Source organism: Pseudorca crassidens, chromosome 1, assembly GCF_039906515.1.
Source record: "Pseudorca crassidens isolate mPseCra1 chromosome 1, mPseCra1.hap1, whole genome shotgun sequence".
Taxonomy (NCBI): Eukaryota; Metazoa; Chordata; class Mammalia; order Artiodactyla; family Delphinidae; genus Pseudorca; species Pseudorca crassidens.
In genome coordinates, this window is record NC_090296.1 from 9482232 (window position 1) to 9506679 (window position 24448).

Consider the following 24448-nt stretch of genomic DNA (forward strand, 5'->3'; position numbering starts at 1 on the left):
AGTGAGGGACAGTGACCTTTGAGAGATGGGAAACAAGTAATTGACTCTGTTTACTGCCTGGGAAGAGTTTCCAGGTTGTGGAGCAGGAAAGGGGAACCCAGATAGAGCCCAGTGGACTCTGGGGTTGAGGAGATGGGACAGAGAGTCTGGGGAGACCAAGGCAGCTGGAGACCATGAGGGAGAGGATGCAGAGGAGAGAGCTAAACAGAGATCTGCAGAAGGACCGCTCAAATATTCAGCAGAGGACTGGTGAGCACATGTGCGTGAGGAAGACACCTGAGGCAGCAAAGAATCACCCTAAAGGATGACAGGGAATAGTACCTGGCATCCATACAGGCCAGAAACAGTACCTGTTTCCACTGGCCATTTTGAAAAATCTATAATTCACAGGGCATTGGGTAGAACCCTCAGAGCAGCCTTGCCTCGGCAGTGGGAAAATATTACTCTTAGACTAAAGATGGCTCTGGTCCTGCCTAACAGATCTTAAAAGCAAGACCCAAAAGGATCAAACTGTTTCCAAGTAACATAACTGCGTCTCAGAACAAAGCCGGAGACTGTTTACAAGAACACAGAAACATCTAACATCCAACAAGGCAAAATTCACCATGTCTGGCATCCAATCAAAAATTATCAGGCATGAAAGCTGAGCCCCTGGGAGCTGTGAAAACAAAGAAGAGAAAGGGAAATCTCTCCCAGCAGCCTCAGGAGCAGGGCATTAAAGCTCCACAATCAACTTGATGTCCCTGCATCTGTGCAAGACATGAATAGACGACGAATCATCCCAAACTGAGGAGGTGGACTTTGAGAGCAAGATTTATGATTTTTTCCCCTTTTCCTATTTTTTTGAGTGTGTATGTGTATGCTTCTGTGTGAAATTTTATCGGTATAGCTTGGCTTCCACCATTTGTCCTAGGGTTCTATCCGTCGGTATTTTTTTTCTTAATAATTAATTTTAATTTTAATAACTCTATTTTATTTTACTTTATCTTCTTTCTTTCCTTCCTTCCTCCCTTCCCTCCCTCCCTCCTTTAGACAACGAATCATCCCAAATTGAGGAAGTGGACTTTGAGAGCAAGATTTATGATTTTTTCCCCTTTTCCTCTTTTTGTGAGTGTGTATGTGTATGCTTCTGTGTGAGACTTTGTCTGTATAGCTTTGCTTCCACCATTTGTCCTAAGGTTCTATCCGTCCGTTTTTTGTTTTATTTTTAATTTTTCTTCTTAATAATTATTTCTTAATTTAATAACTTTATTATATTTTACTCTATTTTATTTTATCTTCCTGCTTTCTTTCTTTTTTCCTTCCTTCCCTCCTTTCTTCCTTCCTTCCTTCCTCCCACCATTCCTCCCTCCCTCCCTCCTTCCTTTCCTTCTTTCCTTCTTTCCTTTCTCCTTCCTTCCTTCCTTCCTTCCTTCCTATGTCTATTAATTCTTTCACTCTACTTTTTCTCCCTTTTATTCTGAGCCGTGTGGAGGGAAGGCTCTTGGTGCTGCAGCCAGGAGTCAGTGCTGTGCCTCTGAGGTGGGAGAGCCAACTTCAGGACACTGGTCCACAAGAGACCTCCCAGCTCCACATAATATCAAATGGCGAAAATCTCCCAGATATCTCCATCTCAACACCAGCACCCAGCTTCACTCAACGACCAGCAAGCTACAGTGCTGGACACCCTATACCAAACAACTAGCAAGACAGGAACACAACCCCACCCATTAGCAGGGAGGCTGCCTAAAATCATAATAAGTCCACAGAAACCCCAAAACACACCACCAGACGTGGAACTGCCCACCAGAGAGACAAGATACAGCCTCATCCACCAGAACACAGGCACTAGTCCCCTCCACCAGGAAGCCTACACAACCCACTGAACCAACCTTAGCCACTGGGAACAGACACCAAAAACAATGGGAACTACGAACCTGCAGCCTGCAAAAAGGAGACCCCAAACACAGTAAGATAAGCAAAATGAGAAGACAGAAAAACACACCGCAGATGAAGAAGCAAGATAAAAATACACCAGACCTAACAAATGAAGAGGCAATAGGCAGTCTACCTGAAAAAGAATTCAGAATAATGATAGTAAGGATGATCCAAAATCCTGGAAATAGAATAGAGAAAATGCAAGAAACATTTAACAAGGACCTAGAAGAACTAAAGATGAAACAAGCAACGATGAACAACACAATAAATGAAATGAAAAATACTCTAGATGGGATCAATAGCAGAATAACTGAGGCAGAAGAACAGATAAGTAACCTGAAAGATAAAATAGTGGAAATAACTACTGCAGAGCAGAATAAAGAAAAAAGAATGAAAAGAACTGAGGACAGTCTCAGAGACCTCTGGGACAACATTAAATGCACCAACATTCGAATTATAGGGGTTCCAGAAGAAGAGAAAAAGAAGGGACTGAGAAAATATTGGAAGAGATTATAGTTGAAAACTTCCCTAATATGGGAAAGGAAATAGTTAATCAAGTCCAGGAAGCACAGAGAGTCCCATACAGGATAAATACAAGGAGAAATACGCCAAGACACATATTAATCAAACTGTCAAAAATTAAAATACAAAGAAAACATATTAAAAGCAGCAAGGGAAAAACAACAAATAACACACAAGGGAATCCCCATAAGGTTAACAGCTGATCTTTCAGCAGAAACTCTGCAAGCCAGAAGGGACTGGAAGGACATATTTAAAGTGATGAAGGAGAAAAACCTGCAACCAAGATTACTCTACCCAGCAAGGATCTCATTCAGATTTGATAGAGAAATTAAAACCTTTACAGACAAGCAAAAGTTGAGAGAGTTCAGCACCACCAAACCAGCTTTACAACAAATGCTAAAGGAATTCTCTAGGCACAAAACACAAGAGAAGGAAAAGACCTACAATAACAAACCCCAAACAATTTAGAAAATGGGAATAGGAACATAAATATCAATAATTACCTTAAATGTAAATGGACTAAACGCTCCCACCAAAAGACAGATTGGCTGAAGGGATACAAAAACAAGACCCATATATATGCTGTCTACAAGAAACCCACTTCAGACCTAGAGACACATACAGACTGAAAGTAAGGGGATGGAAAAAGATATTCCATGCAAATGGAAACCAAAAGAAAGCTGGAGTAGCAATTCTCATATCAGACAAAATAGACTTTAAAATAAAGACTATTAGAAGAGACAAAGAAGGACACTACATAATGATCAAGGGATCGATCCAAGAAGAAGATATAACAACTGTAAATATTTATGCACCCAACATAGGAGCACCTCAATACATAAGGCAAATACTAACAGCCATAAAAGGGGAAATCGACAGTAACACACTCATAGTAGGGAACTTTAACACCCCACTTTCACCAATGGACAGATCATCCAAAATGAAAATAAATAAGGAAACACAAGCTTTAAATGATACATTAAACAAGATGGACTTAATTGATATTTATAGGACACACCATCCAAAAACAACAGAATACACATTTTTCGCAAGTGCTCATGGAACATTTTCCAGGATAGATCATATCTTGGGTCACAAATCAAGTCTTGGTAAATTTAAGAAAATTGAAATTGTATCAAGTATCTTTTCCGACCACAACGCTATGAGACTAGATATCAATTACAGGAAAAGATCTGTAAAAAATACAAACACATGTCGGCTAAACAATACACTACTTAATAACGAAGTGATCACTGAAGAAACCAAAGAAGAAATTAAAAAATACCTAGAAACAAATGACAACGGAGACACGATGACCCAAAAGCTATGGGATGCAGCAAAAGCAGTTCTAAGAGGGAAGTTTATAGCAATACAATCCTACCTTAAGAAACAGGAAACATCTCGAATAAACAACCTAACCTTGCACCTAAAGCAATTAGAGAAAGAAGAACAAAAAACCCCAAAGTTAGCAGAAGGAAAGAAATCATAAAAATCAGATCAGAAATAAATGAAAAAGAAATGAAGGATACGATAGCAAAGATCAATAAAACTAAAAGCTGGTTCTTTGAGAAGATAAACAAAATTGATAAACCATTAGCCAGACTCATCAAAAAACAAGGGAGAAGACTCAAATCAATAGAATTAGAAATGAAAAAGGAGAAGTAAGAACTGACACTGCAGAAATACAAAAGATCATGAGAGATTACTACAAGCAACTCTATGCCAATAAAATGGACAACCTGGAAGAAATGGACAAATTCTTAGAAATGCACAACCTGCCAAGACTGAATCAGGAAGAAATAGAAAATATGAACAGACCAATCACAAGCACTGAAATTGAAACTGTGATTAAAAATCTTCCAACAAACAAAAGCCCAGGACCAGATGGCTTCACAGGCAAATTCTATCAAACATTTAGAGAAGAGCTAACACCTATCCTTCTCAAACTCTTCCAAAATATAGCAGAGGGAGGAATACTCCCAAATTCATTCTACGAGGCCACCATCACCTTGATACCAAAACCAGACAAGGCTGTCACAAAGAAAGAAAACACAGGCCAATATCACTGATGAACATAGATGCAAAGATCCTCAACAAAATACTAGCAAACAGAATCCAACAGCACATTAAAAGGATCATATACCATGATCAAGTGGGGTTTATTCCAGAAATGCAAGGATTCTTCAGTATAGGCAAATCAATCAATGTGATAAACCATATTAACAAATTGAAGGAGAAAAACCATATGATCATTTCAATAGATGCAGAGAAAGCTTTTGACAAAATTCAACACCCATTTATGATAAAAACCCTGCAGAAAGTAGGCACAGAGGGAACTTTCCTCAACATAATAAAGGCCATATATGACAAACCCACAGCCAACATCATCCTCAATGGTGAAAAGCTGAAAGGATTTCCACTAAGATCAGGAACAAGACAAGGTTGCCCACTCTCACCACTCTTATTCAACATAGTTTTGGAAGTTTTAGCCACAGCAATCAGAGAAGAAAAGGAAATAAAAGGAATCCAAATTGGAAAAGAGGAAGTAAAGCTGTCACTGTTTGCAGATGACATGATACTATACATAGAGAATCCTAAAGATGTTACCAGAAAACTACTAGAGCTAATCAATGAATTTGGTAAAGTAGCAGGATACAAAATTAATGCACAGAAATCTCTGGCATTCCTATACACTAATGATGAAAAATCTGAAAGTGAAATCAAGAAAACACTCGCATTTACCATTGTAACAAAAAGAATAAAATATCTAGGAATAAACCTACCTAAGGAGACAAAACACCTGTACGCAGGAAATTATAAGAAACTGATGAAAGAAATTAAAGATGATACAAAGAGATGGACAGATATACCACATTCTTGATTGGAAGAATCAACATTGTGAAAATGACTCTACTACCCAAAGCAATCTACAGATTCAATGCAATCCCTATCAAACTACCACTGGCATTTTTCACAGAACTGGAACAAAAAATTTCACAATTTGTATGGAAACACAAAAGACCCCGAGAGCCAAAGCAATCTTGAGAACGAAAAACAGAGCTGGAGGAATCAGGCTCCCTGACTTCAGACTATACTACAAAGCTACAGTAATCAAGCCAGTATGGTACTGGCACAGAAACAGAAAGATAGATCACTGGAACAGGAAAGAAAGCCCAGAGATAAACCCATGCACATATGGTCACCTTATCTTTGATAAAGGAGGCAGGAATGTACAGTGGAGAAAGGACAGCCTCTTCAATAAGTGGTGCTGGGAAAGCTGGACAGGTATATGTAAAAGTATGAGATTAGATCACTCCCTAACACCATACACAAAAATAAGCTCAAAATGGATTAAAGATCTAAATGTAAGGCCAGAAACTATCAAACTCTTAGAGGAAAACATAGGCAGAACATTCTATGACATAAATCACAGCAAGATCCTTTTTGACCCACCTCCTAGAGAAATGGAAATAAAAACAAAAATAAACAAATGGGACCTAATGAAACTTCAAAGCTTTTGCACAGCAAAGGAAACCATAAACGAGATGAAAAGACAACCCTCAGAATGGGAGAAAATATTTGCAAATGAAGCAACTGACAAAGGATTAATTTCCAAAATTTACAAACAGCTCATGCAGCTCAACAACAAAAAAACAAACCCAATCCAAAAATGGGCAGAAGACCTAAATAGACAATTCTCCAAATAAGATATACAGACTGCCAACACTCACACGAAAGAATGCTCAAAATCATTAATCATTAGAGAAATGCAAATCAAAACTACAATGAGGGATCACCTCACACCAGTCAGAATGGCCATCATCAAAAAATCTAGAAACAATAAATGCTGGAGAGGGTGTGGAGAAAAGGGAACACTCCTGCACTGCTGGTGGGAATGTGAATTGGTACAGCCACTATGGAGAACAGTATGGAGGTTCCTTAAAAAACTAAATATAGAACTACCATATGACCCAGCAATCCCACTACTGGGCATATACTCTGAGAAAACCATAATTCAAAAACAGTCATGTACCAAAATGTTCATTGCAGCTCTATTTACAATAGTCCGAAGATGGAAACAACCAAAGTGCCCATCTTCAGAAGAGTAGATAAAGAAGATGTGGCACATATGTACAATGGAATATTACTCAGCCATAAAAAGAGACGAAATTGAGCTATTTGTAATGAGGTGGATAGACCTAGAGTCTGTCATACAGAGTGAAGTAAGTCAGAAAGAGAAAGACAAATACCATATGCTAACACATATATATATGGAATTTAAGAAAAAAAAAATGTCATGAAGAACCTAGGAGGGTAAGACAGGAATAAAGACACAGACCTACTAGAGAACAGACTTGAGGCTATGGGGAGGGGGAAGGGTGAGCTGTGACAAAGCGAGAGAGAGACATGGGCATATATACACTACCAAACGTAAGGTAGATAGCTAGTGGGAAGCAGCCGCATAGCACAGGGATATCAGCTCAGTGCTTTGTGACTGCCTGTAGGGGTGGGATAGGGAGAGTGGGAGGGAGGGAGACGCAAGAGGGAAGAGATATGGGAACATATGTCTATGTATAACTGATTCACTTTGTTATAAAGCAGAAACTAACACACCATTGTAAAGAAATTATACCCCAATAAAGATGTTAAAAAAAATAAAAATAAAAATTATCAGGCATGCAAAGCAGCAGGAAAATATGATTCATAATGAGGAGAAAAAGCAATCAATCAAAACCAGCCCAGAGCTGATGCACATTTAGAATTAGTATTTGAGGACTTTTGAACAGTTGTTATAACTGTATTCCATATATTAAAAAGCTAGAGGAGGGGCTTCCCTGGTGGCACAGTGGTTGAGAGTCCGCCTGCCGATGCAGGGGACGCAGGTTCATGCCCCAGTCCGGGAGGATCCCACATGCCGCGGAGCGGCTGGGCCCGTGAGCCATGGCAGTTGGGCCTGTGCATCCGGAGCCTGTGCTCCGCAACGGGAGAGGCCACAACAGTGAGAGGCCCGCGTACCAGAAAAAAAAAAAAAAAAAGCTAGAGAAAACACTGAACATGTTAAGAAGACTGAAAGTATAAGAAAGACCCAAATTAAACTTCTGATATGAAAACTACAATGTCTGAGGTCGAAAATATACTGGATAGGATTAGCAGAGATTAGATATTCAAAAAAATATTGCTGAGCTTGAAGATATGTAAATAATAACTATCCAAAATGAAACACAAACAGAAAAAAAAAAGCCTCAAAAAAATTAACAAGCATCAGGAAGCTGTGAGACAATGTCAGGCTGCCTGATATACGTGCTAGAATCTCCAAAGGAGCAGAGAGAGACAGGGGAAGAGAGAATCTGTAAAGAAATAATGGAAAACTCATAGAACTCAACAATAAAAAATAATCTAATTAAAGATGGGCAGAGGACCTGAATAGGCATTTTTCCAAAGAAGATATTCAAATGGCCAACAGGTACATGAAAAGGTGCTCAACATCACAAGTCATCAGGGAAAAATACAAATCAGAACCACAGGGAGATATCACCTCATGCCTGTTAGAATGGCTACTATCAAAAAGACAGAGATAACAAGTGTTGGAGAAGATGTGGAGAAAAAGGATCCCTTGTGCATTGTTGATGGGAATGTAAATTGGTGCAGCCAATATGGAAAACTGTATGGGGGTTCAAAAATTAAATAAAATAATTAAAAACAGAACTACCGTATGATCCAGCAATTCCACTTCTGGGTATGTATCTGAAGGAAATGAAATCACTGTCCTGAAGAGACATCCACACACACAGTACAATAACCAGGACACTGAAACAAACTAAGTGTCTATTAACAGATGAATACTTAAGGAAAATGTGGTATATTAATATCTACATACATGTATATGTGTATATATGTGTATATACAAAATTCAGTCATGAAAAAGAAGGAAATCTTGTCATTTGAGACATACTGGATGGATCTTGAGGGCATAATGCTAGGTGAAATAAGTCAGAGAAAGAAACTCTCACTTATACGTGGAATCTAAAAAAAATAAACTCATAGGAACAGACCAGATTGGTGTTTTCCAGAGGCAGGAGGTGGGGAACTGGGTGAAAGTAGTCAATTTTTTTTTTTTTTTTTTTTTTGCGGTACGCGGGCCTCTCACTGTTGTGGCCTCTCCTGCTGCGGAGCACAGGCTCCAGACGCGCAGGCTCAGCGGCCATGGCTCACGGGCCCAGCCGCTCTGTAGCAAGTGGGATCTTCCCAGACCGGGGCACGAACCCGTGTCCCCTGCATCGGCAGGTGGACTCTCAACCACTGCGCCACCAGGGAAGCCCAGTAGTCAATCTTATAACCTCCAGTTATAAGATAAATAAGTTCTGGGGATATAATGTACAGCATGGTGATTATAGCTAAATACCGTATTGTATATATGAAAGTTGCTCAGACAGTACATCTTAAAAGTTCTCATCCCAATAAAAAAAGAATTGTAACTATGTGAGGTGACAGACGTCAACTAAACTTATTGTGGTAACTTTTTTGCAGTATATACATGTATGAAATTACTGTGTTGTACACCTTACACTTATACAATGTTATATGTCAACTATATCTCAATAAAACAGGAGGGGGGAGAAAGAATGGCAGAGAATTTTCCAAATGTGATGAAAAGTATAAACCCACAGATACAGGATGCTCCCAAACCCTAAGGACAAGAAGCAGGAAGAAAACTACACTAAGGTACATTATAATCTAAGTGCTCAAAAATCAATAAGGAAAAAACTGTAAACACAGCCAAAGGAGAAAAAAGACACATTATGTTCGAACGAACAAGATAAGGATGGCAGCAGATTTCTCAGTAGAAACAAGGGAAGCAGGAAGATGGCTGAATAATATATTTAAAGTACTGAAAAACAGTCAATCTAGAATTCTATGCCAAGTAAAAAATAAACATTCAAAAATGAAAGCCAAAAAAAATAAAGACCTTTTTCCTCAGACATACAAAAACTGAAAGAATTCATCACCAGCACTTTTGAACTACTAGAAATGTTAAAGTCCTTTAGACAGAAAGAAAATGATAACACACAGAAATATGGACCTACACAAAGGAATAAAGAGCACTGGAAATAGTGCCCATATGGGAAAATATTTAAGTTCTTCCCTTACTATTTAAATCTCTTTAAAAGTTAATTAACTTCTAACAAAAATGATAACAATACAATGTGAGGTTTAAAACACACATAGAAGTGAAATGTGCAACAATAATGGCAAAAAAGTTTAGAGGGGAGAAATAGAAGTGTATTGTTATAAGGTTCTTACACTGAATGTGAAGCAGCATAATATCACTTGTAGATAGGCTGTGCTAAGCTAAAGATATACACTCTAAATCTTAAAGCAACCACTAAAATAACAAAACTATTATAGCCAATAAGCCAAGAGAGGAGACAACATGAGATAATAAAAAATTCTCAATGAATCCAAAAGAAGGCAGAAAAAGAAGAAAAGGGGAACAAAGAACAGGTGGGACCAATAGGAAACAAACAGTGAGATAGTAAATTTAAACCCAACTATAGAAAAACACATTAAACGTAAATGGTTTAAACACTCCTGTCAGAAGGCAGAGATTGTAAAATTGGATTTAAAAAATAAGCTGAAGAGGCACAGAGATCTGGGTTTGAATCCAAGCCTGTGTGCCCTGCGGCAAGTGACTTTGCCTCTCTAAGCCTCAGTTTTTTCATCTATAAAATGGATCTTGGGCTTCCCTGGTGGCGCAGTGGTTGAGAGTCCACCTGCCGATGCAGGGGACACGGGTTCGTGCCCCGGTCCAGGAGGATCCCACGTCGCGGAGCGGTTGGGCCCGTGAGCCATGGCCGCTGAGCCTGCGCGTGCTGAGCCTGTGCTCTGCAATGGGAGAGGCCACAGCAGTGAGAGGCCCACGTGCCGCAAAAAAAGAAAAAAAAAAAATTGGATCTTAAAATTGCCTATTCCATGGGGGTGTCATAGGATTTAGAAGTGAGATTCTATGTATTATTCAATCCAGGGCCTGCCTGGTACCTCCTAAACGTTTAATAAAAGGCAGCTATGATGGGAAGGTACAAGGACATCTTGAGGGGACAGAACCGGGAGGGAGTAAACAGAGATGGGCTTCCATCATCTCAGAGTAGAGAAGCTGGGGTTTGGATCCCCAAAGTTGGGCTGAGTTCACAGCAGGTGTTCCACAAACACTCAAGTGTTCAATTGCAGATTTGTAATCCACTTCCAGACGACCTGGTTCTCTTAGCTCTGTGAGATATAATTGTTTCAAGTCAGATGGAATGTCTTGACCCTTAAAACACTATCTAGAAATTTGGTCTACAAAATGTACCACAGATTTTCACTTCGTCTTTAACGTCTCATTACACCCCTGCAAAAATGTAGCACTATATGCTCTCCCGAGGCAGGTCTAATTAGAATGATAAAATATTTACATCTTTAAAATCGGAATTCAAAGTTCAAGACAAGCCCTTTGGTTGAAAACATATGAGATAATAGACAATTTGTATTTTAATAATTCTTGCTTAAAGAAAAAGGAGCAGTAGCTGGCTGGGGAACACATTCTCTAAGTAGCAGATTGCCAGAGTCCCTAGAATTCTCTTTCTCTGGGAAACGCTGTGTTCCTCTGGGGAGGGAAAACTGCTGCTGGTTTCTTGCAAATCTTTGGGAATGCTCCCACTGGCCCCTGAGAATAGCTACGACCATTTCAAGAGATAACAGAATCGCCTCTTCAACTTAACCAGAAGTCGTTTGTGGTTTTCCCCCCCTCCATGAAAAATGATTAAAATGCAAATTAACCGTGAGACTGCCAAGGCCCAGGGGGAGGGAGGGTGGGAGAAGGAGGCCTAGCAGTGGATGTTATCAGCATCTCAGCTATGATTAGACCATGCATCTTATCTTCCAGAAAGACCCACTCAGTGGGACATAATGTTCCAGGTGTGACTGTGTCCTCCCAGCAGCAAGGCCAAGGTTCTAAGAGCTGGGCTGAGGGGGGGAAAGTCAGGGGAGGGCCCTGCTCCTCAAACCACGAAGCCTCCTCAGATCTCCCCCCAGCAGGTAGTGATCCCCCTTCCCACGTCTCCTCACTCCATCCCGTGTCCCACAGCTCTTCTTCCCTCCATAACTCAAGGAACCTACTGTCTTTCTAGTTAGTACCTACTAGGCTGAACTATATGAAATTGTCATTTTGTAGGTCAAAATGGTCAAGCATCAGCAACTTCATATGGTTCCGTCTAGTAGTTACGGTGTAGCTCCTTAGTAATAATTTACTTCTCTCCTGGGCCTGGAAATTTTTTACAAGGTTTTGTCAAGCTCCACACACATCTGTCTAGTCTAGAGATACTTATCGCAATGGCAGTTCCAGGATGAATCCAGTCCACATACCTATTCTGTTTGGACCAGGCGCAGCCTGTCTCCAAAGATGTTTGCCATTCACCCTTCCCTCCCCCTTGGACATGCATGCTGTTTCCTGCATCAAGAGGTAGAATCTGGTTCCCTTGTCCTTAGATCTGGGCTGGCCTTCAGATTTCCTTGACCAAACAAATGTGGAGTTAGTGACATTCTGGGACTTCCCAGTCTGGTTCATAAGAAGCTTCGCAGTGTCCACCTAGGAACGCTGATTCGAGAGGGGAGGCAGTGCTACACAAGAAGTTCGATGACCCTGATACCACCATGCTGGAAGGAGGCCCCACTTGCCTAAAGAAACACTTGCAGGATGAAAGACCAAGTGGAGAGAAGGGTCAGGCTGCACAGAGGTGTCAGACACGTGTGTGAAGCTGTGAGACTCCAGCCCCGAGGCCCCAGCTGATGCCATCAGGGCAGAAACAAACTGCCTAGCCCACTTCTTCCTAAATTCTCATCCCACAAAAGAAATGATTGCTACCACGGTGTAACTGAAATGGTAAGCAATAAGTAATTATTAAAACAGCCCACATCGTGGTTGGTCAGTTAGTTAAAAATTTTTAATTAGTTGTCAACATTTGAAAATCCAGACTGCTTATAAGCATCGGAGATTTCAGTTTTCTTAAAAACCCACAAGCACCCGCAGCCCTGGGCCTGTGAGTTTGTACAGCATGGGCAAGTCGCTGGAGCTCAGTGCCCCTGTCTGTGCCCCCTCCAGGCCACAGCCCTGCTCTCCGGGTCACCGCAGCCCCCCACCCCACCCTGCTCCACTCCATGAGGCCACCTGCCTGGCCCTGGTCCCTCCGGCTTCATCTCTGCTCCCTCCCACATGCCCCTCGGCCCAACCAGATGGTCACTTGCAACCTTCATTCCCAGTAAGAGACACTATTCAAGCCCCTTCCATTTCAAGCCATTTCATGTCATTCCCCCCACCTGGAGTGTCCTCCTTCATCTACATAACAGCTATGCATCCTTCAAACTCAGCTCAATTCAAACCTCGTCCGGAAGCCTTCCCCCGGTCTCCAGAGCTGGGTGAGGTGCCTCTTCTGCCGTAACAGGGCGCCTTTGTTTACCTCCACCCTGTCATATATCACACGGCAGGGCCTGTGACCCTCTGCCCCCCAGCGCTCCACGTAGGGAGGGCCTAGCACACAGGAAATGATTGTTGAATGACTAGATGAACAGTTCCACGAGGTAGGCCATTTGTCCCCATTTCACAGATGATGAAACTGAGGCTTAGAGAAGTGATCTCTCCACTGCCTCTCAAAGACCAGTGGCCACCAACACAAGAACCAAGATCCTCATTCTTCAGGGATCTTCAGACCTAATAAAGGTTGAGCTGTTGTCTCCCCAAAAGATATACTGAAGTCCTAATCCCCAGTACCTGTGAATGTGTCCTTATTTGAAAATAAGATCTCTGCAGATGTCATCAAAAGAAGATGAGGTCAGTAGGGTGGGCCCTAATCCGATATGACTGGTGTCCTGATAGGAAGAGAAGAACAGACAAGCTACGGAACACCAATGATTGCAGCCCACACCCATGAGGCCGAGGGAGTCGCAGGCTTATCCTCCCCAGAGCCTTCAGAGAGACCACAGCCCTGTCGACTTTGGACTTGGAGCCTCCAGAACTGGGAGAGATTACATTTCTGCTGTTTTAAGTCACCCAGTTTTTGGTAATTTGTTACAGCAGCGGTAGGAAATGAAGAGAGATTTCTTTAAAAACTTGTTTCAAAATGTACGTAAACATGCTACTTTGCGTACCTCGGGGGCTCAACGATTCCCTGAAGCTGGTCCATGGAAGGATCCCGGGGCCTCCCACCGTCCCCCAGCACCTGGACTGCTCTGGGAGGTGGTACGATGATGGGAAGGATGCTCCTGTGTCCGCCCCACTCATGGCTCCCCAGCCTGTGAGCCGAACCACCTGGGCTCTCCATTCTCTCCCTGTCTGTACCATGACAGTAATATAGGCACCCATTCCAACTCTAGGTTTCCCACCTGTGCCAGGTGTGGTCTGGAGGAAGGGAGAACCTCAATCTTTTCTTTTTTTTTTAATTTATTTTATCGATGTGTATAGTTGATTTACGATGTTGCGTAGTTTCTGGTGTACAGCAAAGTGATTCAGTTATGCATACGCACACACACACACACACACATATTTTGTCACATTCTTTTCCATTATGGTTTATCACAATATATTGAATATAGTTCCCTGCGTTATGTAGTAGGACCTCATTGTTTAGCCATTCCATATTATATATTATAGTTTGCATCTGCTAATCCCAAACAAGAACCTCAACTTTGGAGCAAGCTCCCAGGTTACATTACTTTGGGCCTGAATATTTTAATTTGCTGAATTGATATTGGAGTGACTTCCAGGGACGACATGACTTTTTATGACCTAAAAGGGACCAAGGACTTGCTCCATCCAAAGATGGGGGAGGGGAACAGCCCCACAATGCGGGTTTGGGGTCCGGGCCTCAACCTTGATCGCACACTGGAATCAATTAGGGGATGAAAAGAAAACACTGATGCTGGCTCCCAGCTCCAGACTCAGATGGGAGTGTCTGGGGCAGGACCTGGGCAGCAAGACCCTTAAAAGCTCCCAGGTGATTGTAGTGGCAGCAACATTTGGGAACTACTGGGTTTAAACTAGTCACTGTAAGGACAATGCAAGACAAAAATAAGAACGAGCTCTTATGTCATAGGCATGCTTGTTCTACAGGGAGTTACAACCTAGAAACATGGAAACGGGCTCCTTGTCCCTCTAGTTCATTCCATGCGCTGGCCCAGCACACAGTAGGTCTCTTAAATGTTCATTCCCTTCCCGAGGCCTCAGGGTCTCTGAATTTCACACATGATGCTGGGTTTCCGCCAAAGCAAGAGCTCCAAGGGTCCCAGGTGGAAGCTGCAGGCTTCTTACAAACCAATCTCACATTGTTAAGCTAATCTCACAATGTCACTCACACTGCATTGTCTTGGTCAGAAAAATCACTAAGGCCAGTTCACATTAAGGGGAGGGGAATCAGATCTTAAACTCCCTCACAGGGGGCCAACATGTACCTCCAGGAGGTAGGGAAGGAACAGACGGGGCCGTCTTTGGAGACAGGCTACCCCACCGACAACAAAGGGATTTGAGGATCAGTCTTCAACATCTGCGATTCTCCCCTCCCCTCCAGCTCCTAGGGGGTCTGGGCAGCCTTGCCCTCCTGGCCATCTCTGGCCATAGGGAAATGCATGCCCCTGTTTACTATTCAACCCTCCAGAATCTCCAGGGACTCAGGGACTGTGTAGAGTGGGGCTGGGGTGTTTCCAGGGTGGGGAAAAGAGAGGCTGAGTGCCTCCAGGGCTCAGGGTCGAGCTGAGTCTTTACATCCTCAGCGACCACAGCCTCTTCTAAGCCCAAACCCACAGCCCGGTGTACCCGCACCAGGGAGGGCACATCTGCATAAGAGGATTTGTTGGATAACTGATGTCCACTCTGTACATCCAAGAAGAGTGTCTTTTTTTTTTTTTTTTTTTTTGCGGTACTCGGGCCTCTCACTGTTGTGGCCTCTCCCGTTGCGGAGCACAGGCTCCGGACGCGCAGGCTCAGCGGCCGTGGCTCACGGGCCCAGCCGCTCCGCGGCACGTGGGATCCTCCCGGACCGGGGCACGAACCCGCGTCCCCCGCATCGGCAGGCGGACCCCCACCCACTGCGCCACCAGGGCAGCCCAAGAGTGTCTTTCTGAGGCTTAGTTTTTGAGCGGGAAGTCTCTCTAAAGTGGCATATGTCCTCCAGGTCCTTTTGAGCCATGAAGAGGTTGTGTTTCACAGCTTGGATCTTGGAGCCACAAGAATATGGTTTCTTTTACTCCATCACTGAATCAAACAGGTGTGCACTTCCGACTCCATCCATCCCTCCAGCTGTGGCCTCTACGGGCGGCTGGGGTTTTCCCAGGGCACTGCTTCAATTATAAGCTATTCCTGCTCAGTCACCTACAGTGGCTCCCACTGTCTCCTGCTTAAATGTGAACTTCTCATCCTGGGCAGTTAGCACCTTCTACAACCTGGCCCTGGCCTCTGTCTCCCAGTTCTACTGTGCTCCCTACCCTCCAGTTTCCTGAAGGATTCTGTAAATATATTCTGGGCTTTCCTACCTCCATGCCTCTCTGATTATTTTTTATTTTTGTGGCCGCTCTGCGTGGCTTTTGGGATCTTAGCTCGCCAACCGGGAATTGAACCCGGGGCCATGGCAGTGAAAGCGCCAAGTCCCAACCACTGGACCGCCAGGGAAGTTCCATACCTCTCTGCTTAGAATGCCCTTATTCCCAGGTCCGCCAGGGGAAATCTGCCTCTAGTTCCCATCCATCAGAACTCCCAGCCTCGAGTACCGATGAACAGGTGTTTGGCGCAGGGGCATGTGACACCTCAAACTCACTATCTTTTCCGGTTAATGGCTTTTCCTGCACATACATCTTGTCTTACCCTCATCCAATCATCTAACAGATGCTTGTGGAGGGCCTATTTTATACCAGGCATTTTGGTCGCCCTTTCAAGGAATGGCCTGGTCCATCATTTCTCCACTACTCTCCAAGCATCCAGAAAGAAAATCTACATCCCATTCAACTTTGTCCCCCAGCATCCCTGTCCCAGTGCCTGACACAGAGCTTGGCACAAGGCAGGCACTCAACGTTAGCTGAACAAGTGGACGGAGGCCTTCACATGTCTCTATCAAACTGCCCTCTGCTGACGTGTGGGGATACTGACTTGGTCACGTGCAGCAGTCACTGTACACCCACAGCATATCCTGCACGCTCACCGTGCCAAGCACTGCTAAGTGCTACAGACGAAGTAAGAGTTCCCACCCTCGTGGGGATAAGAGGGACAGAGAAACACCAGAATGAAATCCATTCGATCACAACGCACCGCGAGGAGAGCACTTCCTGGGGGGAGGAGGAGAGATGAGTCATCTTTAAATATGTCCTTCCTGTCCCTTATTTTGTGTCTTTCTCAGGGGGAAGCGATAAGGTGGAAACCCAGCAGCTTTGCAGATCCTCAGACCCAGATTTGAAACCCATTTTCCTCCTTGCTAATGGTGTGTCCTGGGCAAATCGTTTCATTTCGCTGAAGTTTGGTATCCTGATCTGTAATATGGGGATAACAGTGCCAATGTCACAGACGTGTAAGGATTTACTGTAATCAGGTGTGTAAGAGCCCGCGTCTGGCACATAGCAGATGCTCAGCAAAACGTCAGCATCTCTCCCCGTTTGGTGATGCTTCACGTTTCTGTCCCTGCAGCTAACCCAGGACTGAGTGTGTAATCAATGCCCAAACATCTGTCCACAGTAATGAACTGACCACATTAAACTTGAATTGTAAAAAAAAAAGAAAAAAAAAAAACCAGAACTCCACCTCTGCGCAGGCTCTGCCTATATAGATATGCTGAAAAGCCCTATGTTTATTTTGTCAAGTTACCATAGCAACTCCTGATGCTCCAGCCAGCCCCAGGATTAGCAGTTATCAATTTATCTTGTAACCATGGAAATGTCAGCTGTTTGGTGGGATCCAGAGCTGGGAGGCAGAGGTAGATATCGTGTGAGCTCTTCTCCCCTCTAGAAATAAATCCGGTGAAGCCTCCTCCGTCCACGCAGTTAACAGTCAGCACTATCTAAAATGATGTCCATATGACAATATTTATAAACATGGGTTTAGGAACAGGAGACAGAAAATTAGGCAAAAAAAAGACCAGCATGGCTCATGGGAGCAATTAGCATGATGGAAAACCTGTTAAGAGACTGCCAAGAGCTGGAATCTGGGTTCCCCTGAGCCAACCTGGGGATTCTGCACCCATTCGCGCTTGCGTTGGGAGCTCGCTGTCCCTACTGCCTCGATTTTGCTGTTACTTTTTAAACAGATTTCCACCATGGTGAAGTTTGGGGGAAAAGGAAAGTGTGCCCTGAAACTCCATTCCCTGGAAAAGTAAACAGCAACCAGTGGAGCCCCTGCCACATGCCCAGGGGACAGAGGGAACCTGGGGGGCCTTCCTACCCCTGGGCTCCCAACATAACCAACTCGATAGAAGGTGCAAGGTCTGAATTTGGTACTTGGGGATTTACTCTCCTAGCCCAAATGCGGTGGCCCTTCCCTGGAGCCAGACTGTAACTCCAAAAGGCCACAGACAGCTCCAGCTCCGGAAAGCAGGCGTTTGCCTTTGTTCTGGCTCCAGAGTTAAGGCACCAAACATAAAGATCGCTCCACGCTCAGAGCTTCCGGGGATTCCCCCGGAGAAAAAAATCCAAGCGATGAGAGGTCATCTGTTTTGTCTGCCACTGGGAAACTGTTTTGTGTCGAGAGAAGAGTTATGGTCGCGCCGGGCACTGATGGCTACAGAGTCAGCACAAAGCAGAAAAAGGAGAAAACGAATGCTGTGCTCTGGCGCTTGGCTGGTCACAGAGCGGGTCTCGCCGCCTTCCTCGGGCTAGAGTCTGGTCTCCACCAAACGGGAGAAAATTGAGGTGGGAGGCGTCCGAGGTCAGCAGCAAGTGACAGATTACCCGGCGCCTCGGGAAGATACAGAATGGGGAAGAGCGAGGCTGCCTGCCCACCCGGGTACGCACGGATCTGGGCTGCCCCGCCTTGGAGACCTGCGAGGCAACGGAGGGAGGACAGCAGGTGGGGGATGGGCAGGGACGGGACCCCTGCCGAGGCCCCTCGCACAGGTCGATCCGGGGAACACTGGGCGCACAGCCTGCCCCGCCCCCGGGAGTCATGCTCGCGGCCCCAGACGCGCGCACCCAGTGGGGATGCCAGCTCCGGACAAAGGACCCGCGCTCGGATCGCCGGCGGGCGCCACCGCCCGGCCTGAACCCTCCCGGTGCGCTCAGCCCCGGCGGGGAGGGCGAGACCGTGGCCCCGAACCTGCCCAAACTTGGCGGCCCGGGGCGCGCGTGGAAGGAGCCCCATTACCTGTGCGGCCATAAAAGACAGATCCATGGTGTCGCTGCTGCCGCCGGCGCTCGAGTTCTCCCTGCTGCTGCTGCTGGTCCAGCCGCCCGCACAGCTGGCCGGGAGAAGGCCACGCAGCGCGCAGGCCTCCCCGAAACCCCACGGCGGCGACGCCGACCTCGGCAACCGGGTGGGGGCGGCAGGTCCCGAGCCCGCGCGGCGCCTTCAGCTCCCTCTGCGCTCACTGGGTGGAGGGCTTGGAGCCTGGGGGCGGGGCGGGGCGGGGCGGGGCGGGGCTCGGGGGTAGGGAGGAGGCAAGACGCCCCTTCACGTGACCACTCCCTGCCCCACCCCCGAGGGCGGGGCTCGGTAGAACCCCGGACGGCTCACCGTCGCTTACCTCCGCGTGCTGGAGGGAGGAGCAGAAGCACGAGGTCGCTTATCTGGTCGGTGCAAGAAGCAGCCCAGAACCCAAGTCCAGTGCTGTTGGCGTCCTGCCCCGCGCTGTTGAGCCCAGTTCCCTAGGGGGCCAGCGGTGCTTTCGTGGGGCTGGTTTGCCAGGGTCAGGGTTAACAGGCTTTTTGTACCGACACTGCGCCCAGAGTCCGGTGTCCTCGGGGCTCTCGAACTGGGCAGAAGAAGGTTTAAATCCTAGCTCTGCTCTTGCGGCTTGGGCAAGGTAGTGGCTCTCTGAGCCTGGGTTTTGTCATCTGTAAAATGAAGAAAACAGAACCAGAGAATTTAATGAGATCATGAATCTGGTACACAGTGTCTTCAATAAGTGAGAGCTCTAGCATGGCTAATAACATAACAGACTAAACTGTGAATGGTGCCTTCTAGAATTGCACAGTGCACAACTTGCACAACTGGTACCTTATGGCCCTGTTTCAATCTCTCCCTACCTCCAGCAAGTATCCCAAACGTGCGGCTGCAATAGCTAAAATGCGGACAATGGCAGAGATGCCGGAAGGAGCCTATTCCCATGTGTGCATGTATGTGTGTGACACCCCAGACCTGGTGATTGGCCCACAGGAGAGCAGGTGGGAGCTTTGTCCATCTTGAAGGGCTCACTGGTAGGGACTGGGTTGTGCGTTACCTGTGCAGCCTTAAAGGACAGATCCATATATGTCCCTACTGCTGCCTGTGCTCGAAACCTCGCTGCCGCTGCTCGCCCAGCAGCCTGCACAGCTGACGGGGAGAAGGCCATGCAGCGAGCAGGCGTCCCCGAACCCCACTGTGGTGGCAGCACTGACCTCAGCAAATGGGACCAGTGCCTTACTGACAATGTTTGTGTCCCCTCAAAATTCATATGTTGAAACAAGTCTGATAGTATTTGGAGGTGGGACCTTGGAGAAGTAATTAGGTCACTAGGTCATGAGGGTGGAGCTCTGGTAAGGGGATTAATGCCCTTTTAAGAAGAGACACCAGAGCAGAAGTTCATTGTAATTGAGTCAAAGTTTATTAATATTTAACTATACACTTAGCCCTTGTTGAAGAAATCCTTTCTCAACTTGAGACCATGGAGATAGTCTCCTGTAGTTTTTAATTTTTGTTTTATTTTTTCATATTTCAGCCCTTTTCTTACTGATTATTTTTTTGGTACGGGTTAAGGAAGAAATTTCATCTTTTCCATATTAATAATCCATTATCCCATCCCTTTTATTGACCAGTCCAGCCCTTTTTGTTTGGTGTTGATTAGCAGCACCAAATTTGTCAAGTTTCAATCTAGGTGTGGGCCTGTTGATGGGTTGTCTATTCTAGTCCATTGATTGTTCCTCTGTTTCTGCAGTAATGCTATTCTGACTTAGTTACCATGGTGGTTAACTTTATCTGTCAAGTTGACTGGGCCACAGGATGCCCAGATAGCTGGTTAAACATTATTCTGTATCAAACTGGGGAGAAATTACATCTTTACTATGTTGAGTCTTCCAATCCAGTATGTTCAGAGACATACTGAAGACAATACGTTCCTCCATTTATTTAGATCTTTTTCGATTTTTTTTTTTTTTTAATCAGTGTTGTGTAGTTTACAGCATACAAGGCCTGGACATGTTTGTTAAATGCTCACCTAAACATTTCTTTCTTTTCTTTTCCTTTTTTTTTAGTGACTATAAATTTTTAGGTATTACACTTTAATTTTGATGTCCATGTGTTCATTACTAGTGTATAAAAATATCATTGATTTTGTATGTTTGTCTTGCATTCTATGACCTAGAACTTATTAGTTCTTGGAATTTTTTGGTAGATTCCTCGGGATTTTCTATGTGAGAAATCATGTCATCTGCAAAGAGGGACCATTTTATTTATTCCTTTCTGATCTGGTTTTTCATTACATCCTTGCTTTGCCTTACATCCTCGCTTTGCAGTGACCAGACGTCTAGGTTCAGTAAGAGCGCTGAGAGCAGGCATGCATGTTTTCATGTTCCCACATGGACCCTGGGAGGCAGGGAGGGCAATGATGAAGGTGGGGAGAGCAGCACGTGGTGGTATCAGCTGAACAGCAGGGCTCACAGTCCTGTACCCTCACTGCTTCCTGATGACGGTGTTCTCGGATCGGGTGGCTCTTCTCTGCAGAAGAGCAGAGAAGAAGAAGATGCTCTGCAGACAAGGTTTGTGCAGTTACCAGCCTGTAGACCTGGCCTTCCGCAGGGGAATCCAGACCTCTCCCAGAACTCGGCTCTGAAGAAAAAGAGAGACGGGACCAATGCAAACTGTCTGATGGCTTGTTTTGTTTTTATGTTTTAAACCCAAACGTCCCCAAGCGACACCTTGTAGTCAAAACCTATATAACGCTGTGTGTCCTTGGATGAGTCTCTTCTGCTCTCTGAGCCCCAGTTCCCTCATCTCTAAATAAAGGGGACCCAGCCAATCTTTTTTTTTTCCTTTGGCTGTGTTGAGTCTTCGTTGCTGCATGCAGGCTTTCTCTAGTTGTGGTGAGTGGGGGCCACTTTTTGTTGTGGTGTGCAGGCTTCACATTACAGTGGCTTCTCTTGTTGTGGAGCACCGGCTGTAGGTGCGAGGGCTTCAGTAGTTGTAGCACACAAGCTCAGTAGTTGTGGCTCACAGGCTCAGTAGTTGTGGCGCATGGGCTTAGTTGCTCCGCAGCATATGGGATCTTCCCGGACCAGAGATCGCACCCACGTCCCCTGCATTGGCAGGCGGATTCTTAACCACTTCACCACCAGGGAAATCCCGACCCGCCAATCTTGAGTCCATTTTTTTTTTATAAGTATGTGACTTTATTTATTTTGACTGTGCTGGGTCTTAGTTGCGGCACACGGGATCTTCGTTGCTGCATTGCCGCGTGCGAGATCATTGCAGTGTGTGGAACCTTTAGCTGCGGCACGTGAGCTCTTAGTTTTGCCATTCAGGATCTAGTTCCCTGACCAGGGATCGAACCCGGGCCCCTTCATTGGGAGCAGAGTCTTAACTGCTGGACCACCAGGGAAGTCCCCTGAGTCCATTTTTTAACACCCACCATGTCCTGCAGGTGGACAGAACTATTTAGTCATCACGTCCTGAAGAAAGAAAACATTCTTACATTACCGCACTCAGCGTGACAAGGAGACCAGAGGACTGGTTGTCAGCTAAAGCCTGAACTGAGGAATTTTTAAGTCACTCTGTGGATGCATAATTTACATAAATGTACCCATTTTACATATACAGGTTGATGAGTCTTGATACACATGGACACCTGTGTAACCAAAACTATAATCAAGGTATAGAACATTCCACTCACCCATAAAAGTTCTCTTTTATCACTTTGCAGTCAACCCCCAGCCCCCAGCCTCAGGCAAACAATGATCACGTTTCCGCGACTACAGGTTACATTCGTGTTTTCTAGATTTTTCTATAGATGGAATCATACAGATTGTACTTTTTTCTTTGTCCAGCTTCCTTCAGCATGATAGTTTTGAGAATCATCCATATTGTTGCATGTGTCTGTAGTTCCATTTTTATTGCTGAAAAGCATTGATGTCTGGACGTACCCCAGCGTGTGTATCCATTCTCCAGCTGATGGGCACTCGGCTGTTTCTCAGTTTTGGGCTGTTATGGATAAAGCGCCTGTGAACATTTGTGTACAGGTCTCTGTATAGACGTTTTGTTTTCATTTTCTTGGGTAAAAACCTAAGAGTGGAACTGCTTAGTTGTCTGTTTATAATAAACTGCAGACTGTTTTATAAAGTGTTTGCACATTTTTCCTTTCCAACAGCAGTGTTTGAGAATTCCAGTTGCTTCATATTCTCACCAGTCCTTGGTAGTTTCATCGGTTTTAATTTAAGCCGTTCGAGCGGCTACAAAGTGGTACTATTTTACGGTTTAAACTTGCACTTCCCCGATGAATGTTGATGCTGAACCTCTCTTTTACTTGCTCATTACTGGCCATTGGTATATTTTCTTTTGTGAAGGGCCTATTCCAATCTTTCTCCATTTAAAGAGAATTGGATCAATTGTCTTTTTATTACTGAGTTGTAAGAGTTCCTTGTGTGTTTGGGGTACAAGTCCTATGTCAGATATAGGTAGTGCACCTATTTTCTCTCAGTCTGTGGTTTGTTAAATTTTCTTAATGATGTTTTTCAAAGCAAAGTTCCTAGTTTTGATAAAATCTACTTGATCTTTCTTTTCTTTTATGGTTCTTGCTTTTTGTGTCCTATTTAAGAGATCTTTGCCCATCTCAAGGTCATGAAGATTTTCTCTGTTTTTCTTTCCCCCTAAGTTTTATAGTTATAGCTTCTGTGTTTAAGTCTGTGATCTATTTTTGTTTTTATATATGATGTGAAATAAAGGTTGAGCTTCTTTTTTTTTCTTTCCCAAATGAATTTTCAATTGTGCCAGCACCACTGACTCTCCCTTCTCCATTGAATTACCCCAGACCAGGACTAGATTTAAGAAGACACAAAATTTAAGATGGCATGTTCTCTCAGGTGCCAGCTTTGCACTTGTGTCACCTTGAGAGTGCCTCCTTAAATTTTAATTCCTAGGCACCTTGCTGGCCTCACCCACTGACTAAGTACTTCACAGGCAGATCTGCATGTTAGAAATATCACTCTATAGCTCTCCCTGGGCGACCGCATCCCGGCATGTAATGATCCAGTGAGGACACCCAGACTTCTGTCCTGAGCTCCAGACAGGCCTGTCCAACTGTCTATTCAGCAACTTCTCCTGGGTGGCTAATGGCATCTCGAATTGAACCTAGCCAGCGCTGAGCCATGATTTCCACCCTGCTGCATCACAAGCAGATAGTGGCTCTACCCAGGTCCTCCATGTACAGTTCTGCATGTTGCACACTGCACAGGGGTGCCTGGCAGGGAGTCAGGTGGGGTTAAAATCCAGCCATGCTCCTCTTGTGGAATCCTGTACGTGAGTTAAAGGTCGTGTATGTCCAGAGGAAGGTGTGCCTTTGCTAATTCTCCCAAAGGCCTCCCAGTAGACCCAGGAGTCGTCCTTCAGTCCTCTCTCCCTTACACCCCACTCTCAGCTCACTAACCCGCTCGTTCACTATGCTCTGGCCACACAGGCTTTTTTTTCTGTCTCAGCACCACACCCAGTACTTTTCCCTGCAGGGACGTAGACTTCGCTATTCCTTCAGCTTGGAACTCTTTTACTCCAGATCTTTCTTTTGATGGTTCAGGTTTCACTTCAAAAACCACCTCCTCTAGGAAGCTG

The 24448-nt window shown here is 44.8% G+C and overlaps 1 protein-coding gene across 1 annotated transcript in view; it reads right to left on the reverse strand.

Moving 5' to 3' along the window:
- The window catches only part of C1H14orf132 (chromosome 1 C14orf132 homolog), a 56877-nt gene extending 37822 nt beyond the window's left edge, over positions 1 to 19055 (reverse strand). The window contains exon 1 of the mRNA XM_067726494.1: positions 18803 to 19055. Coding sequence (XP_067582595.1) covers positions 18803 to 18829 — 27 coding nt within the window. The 5' untranslated portion in view covers positions 18830 to 19055. The remainder of the gene's footprint in view (positions 1 to 18802) is intronic.
- Positions 19056 to 24448: the final 5393 nt, after the last annotated feature.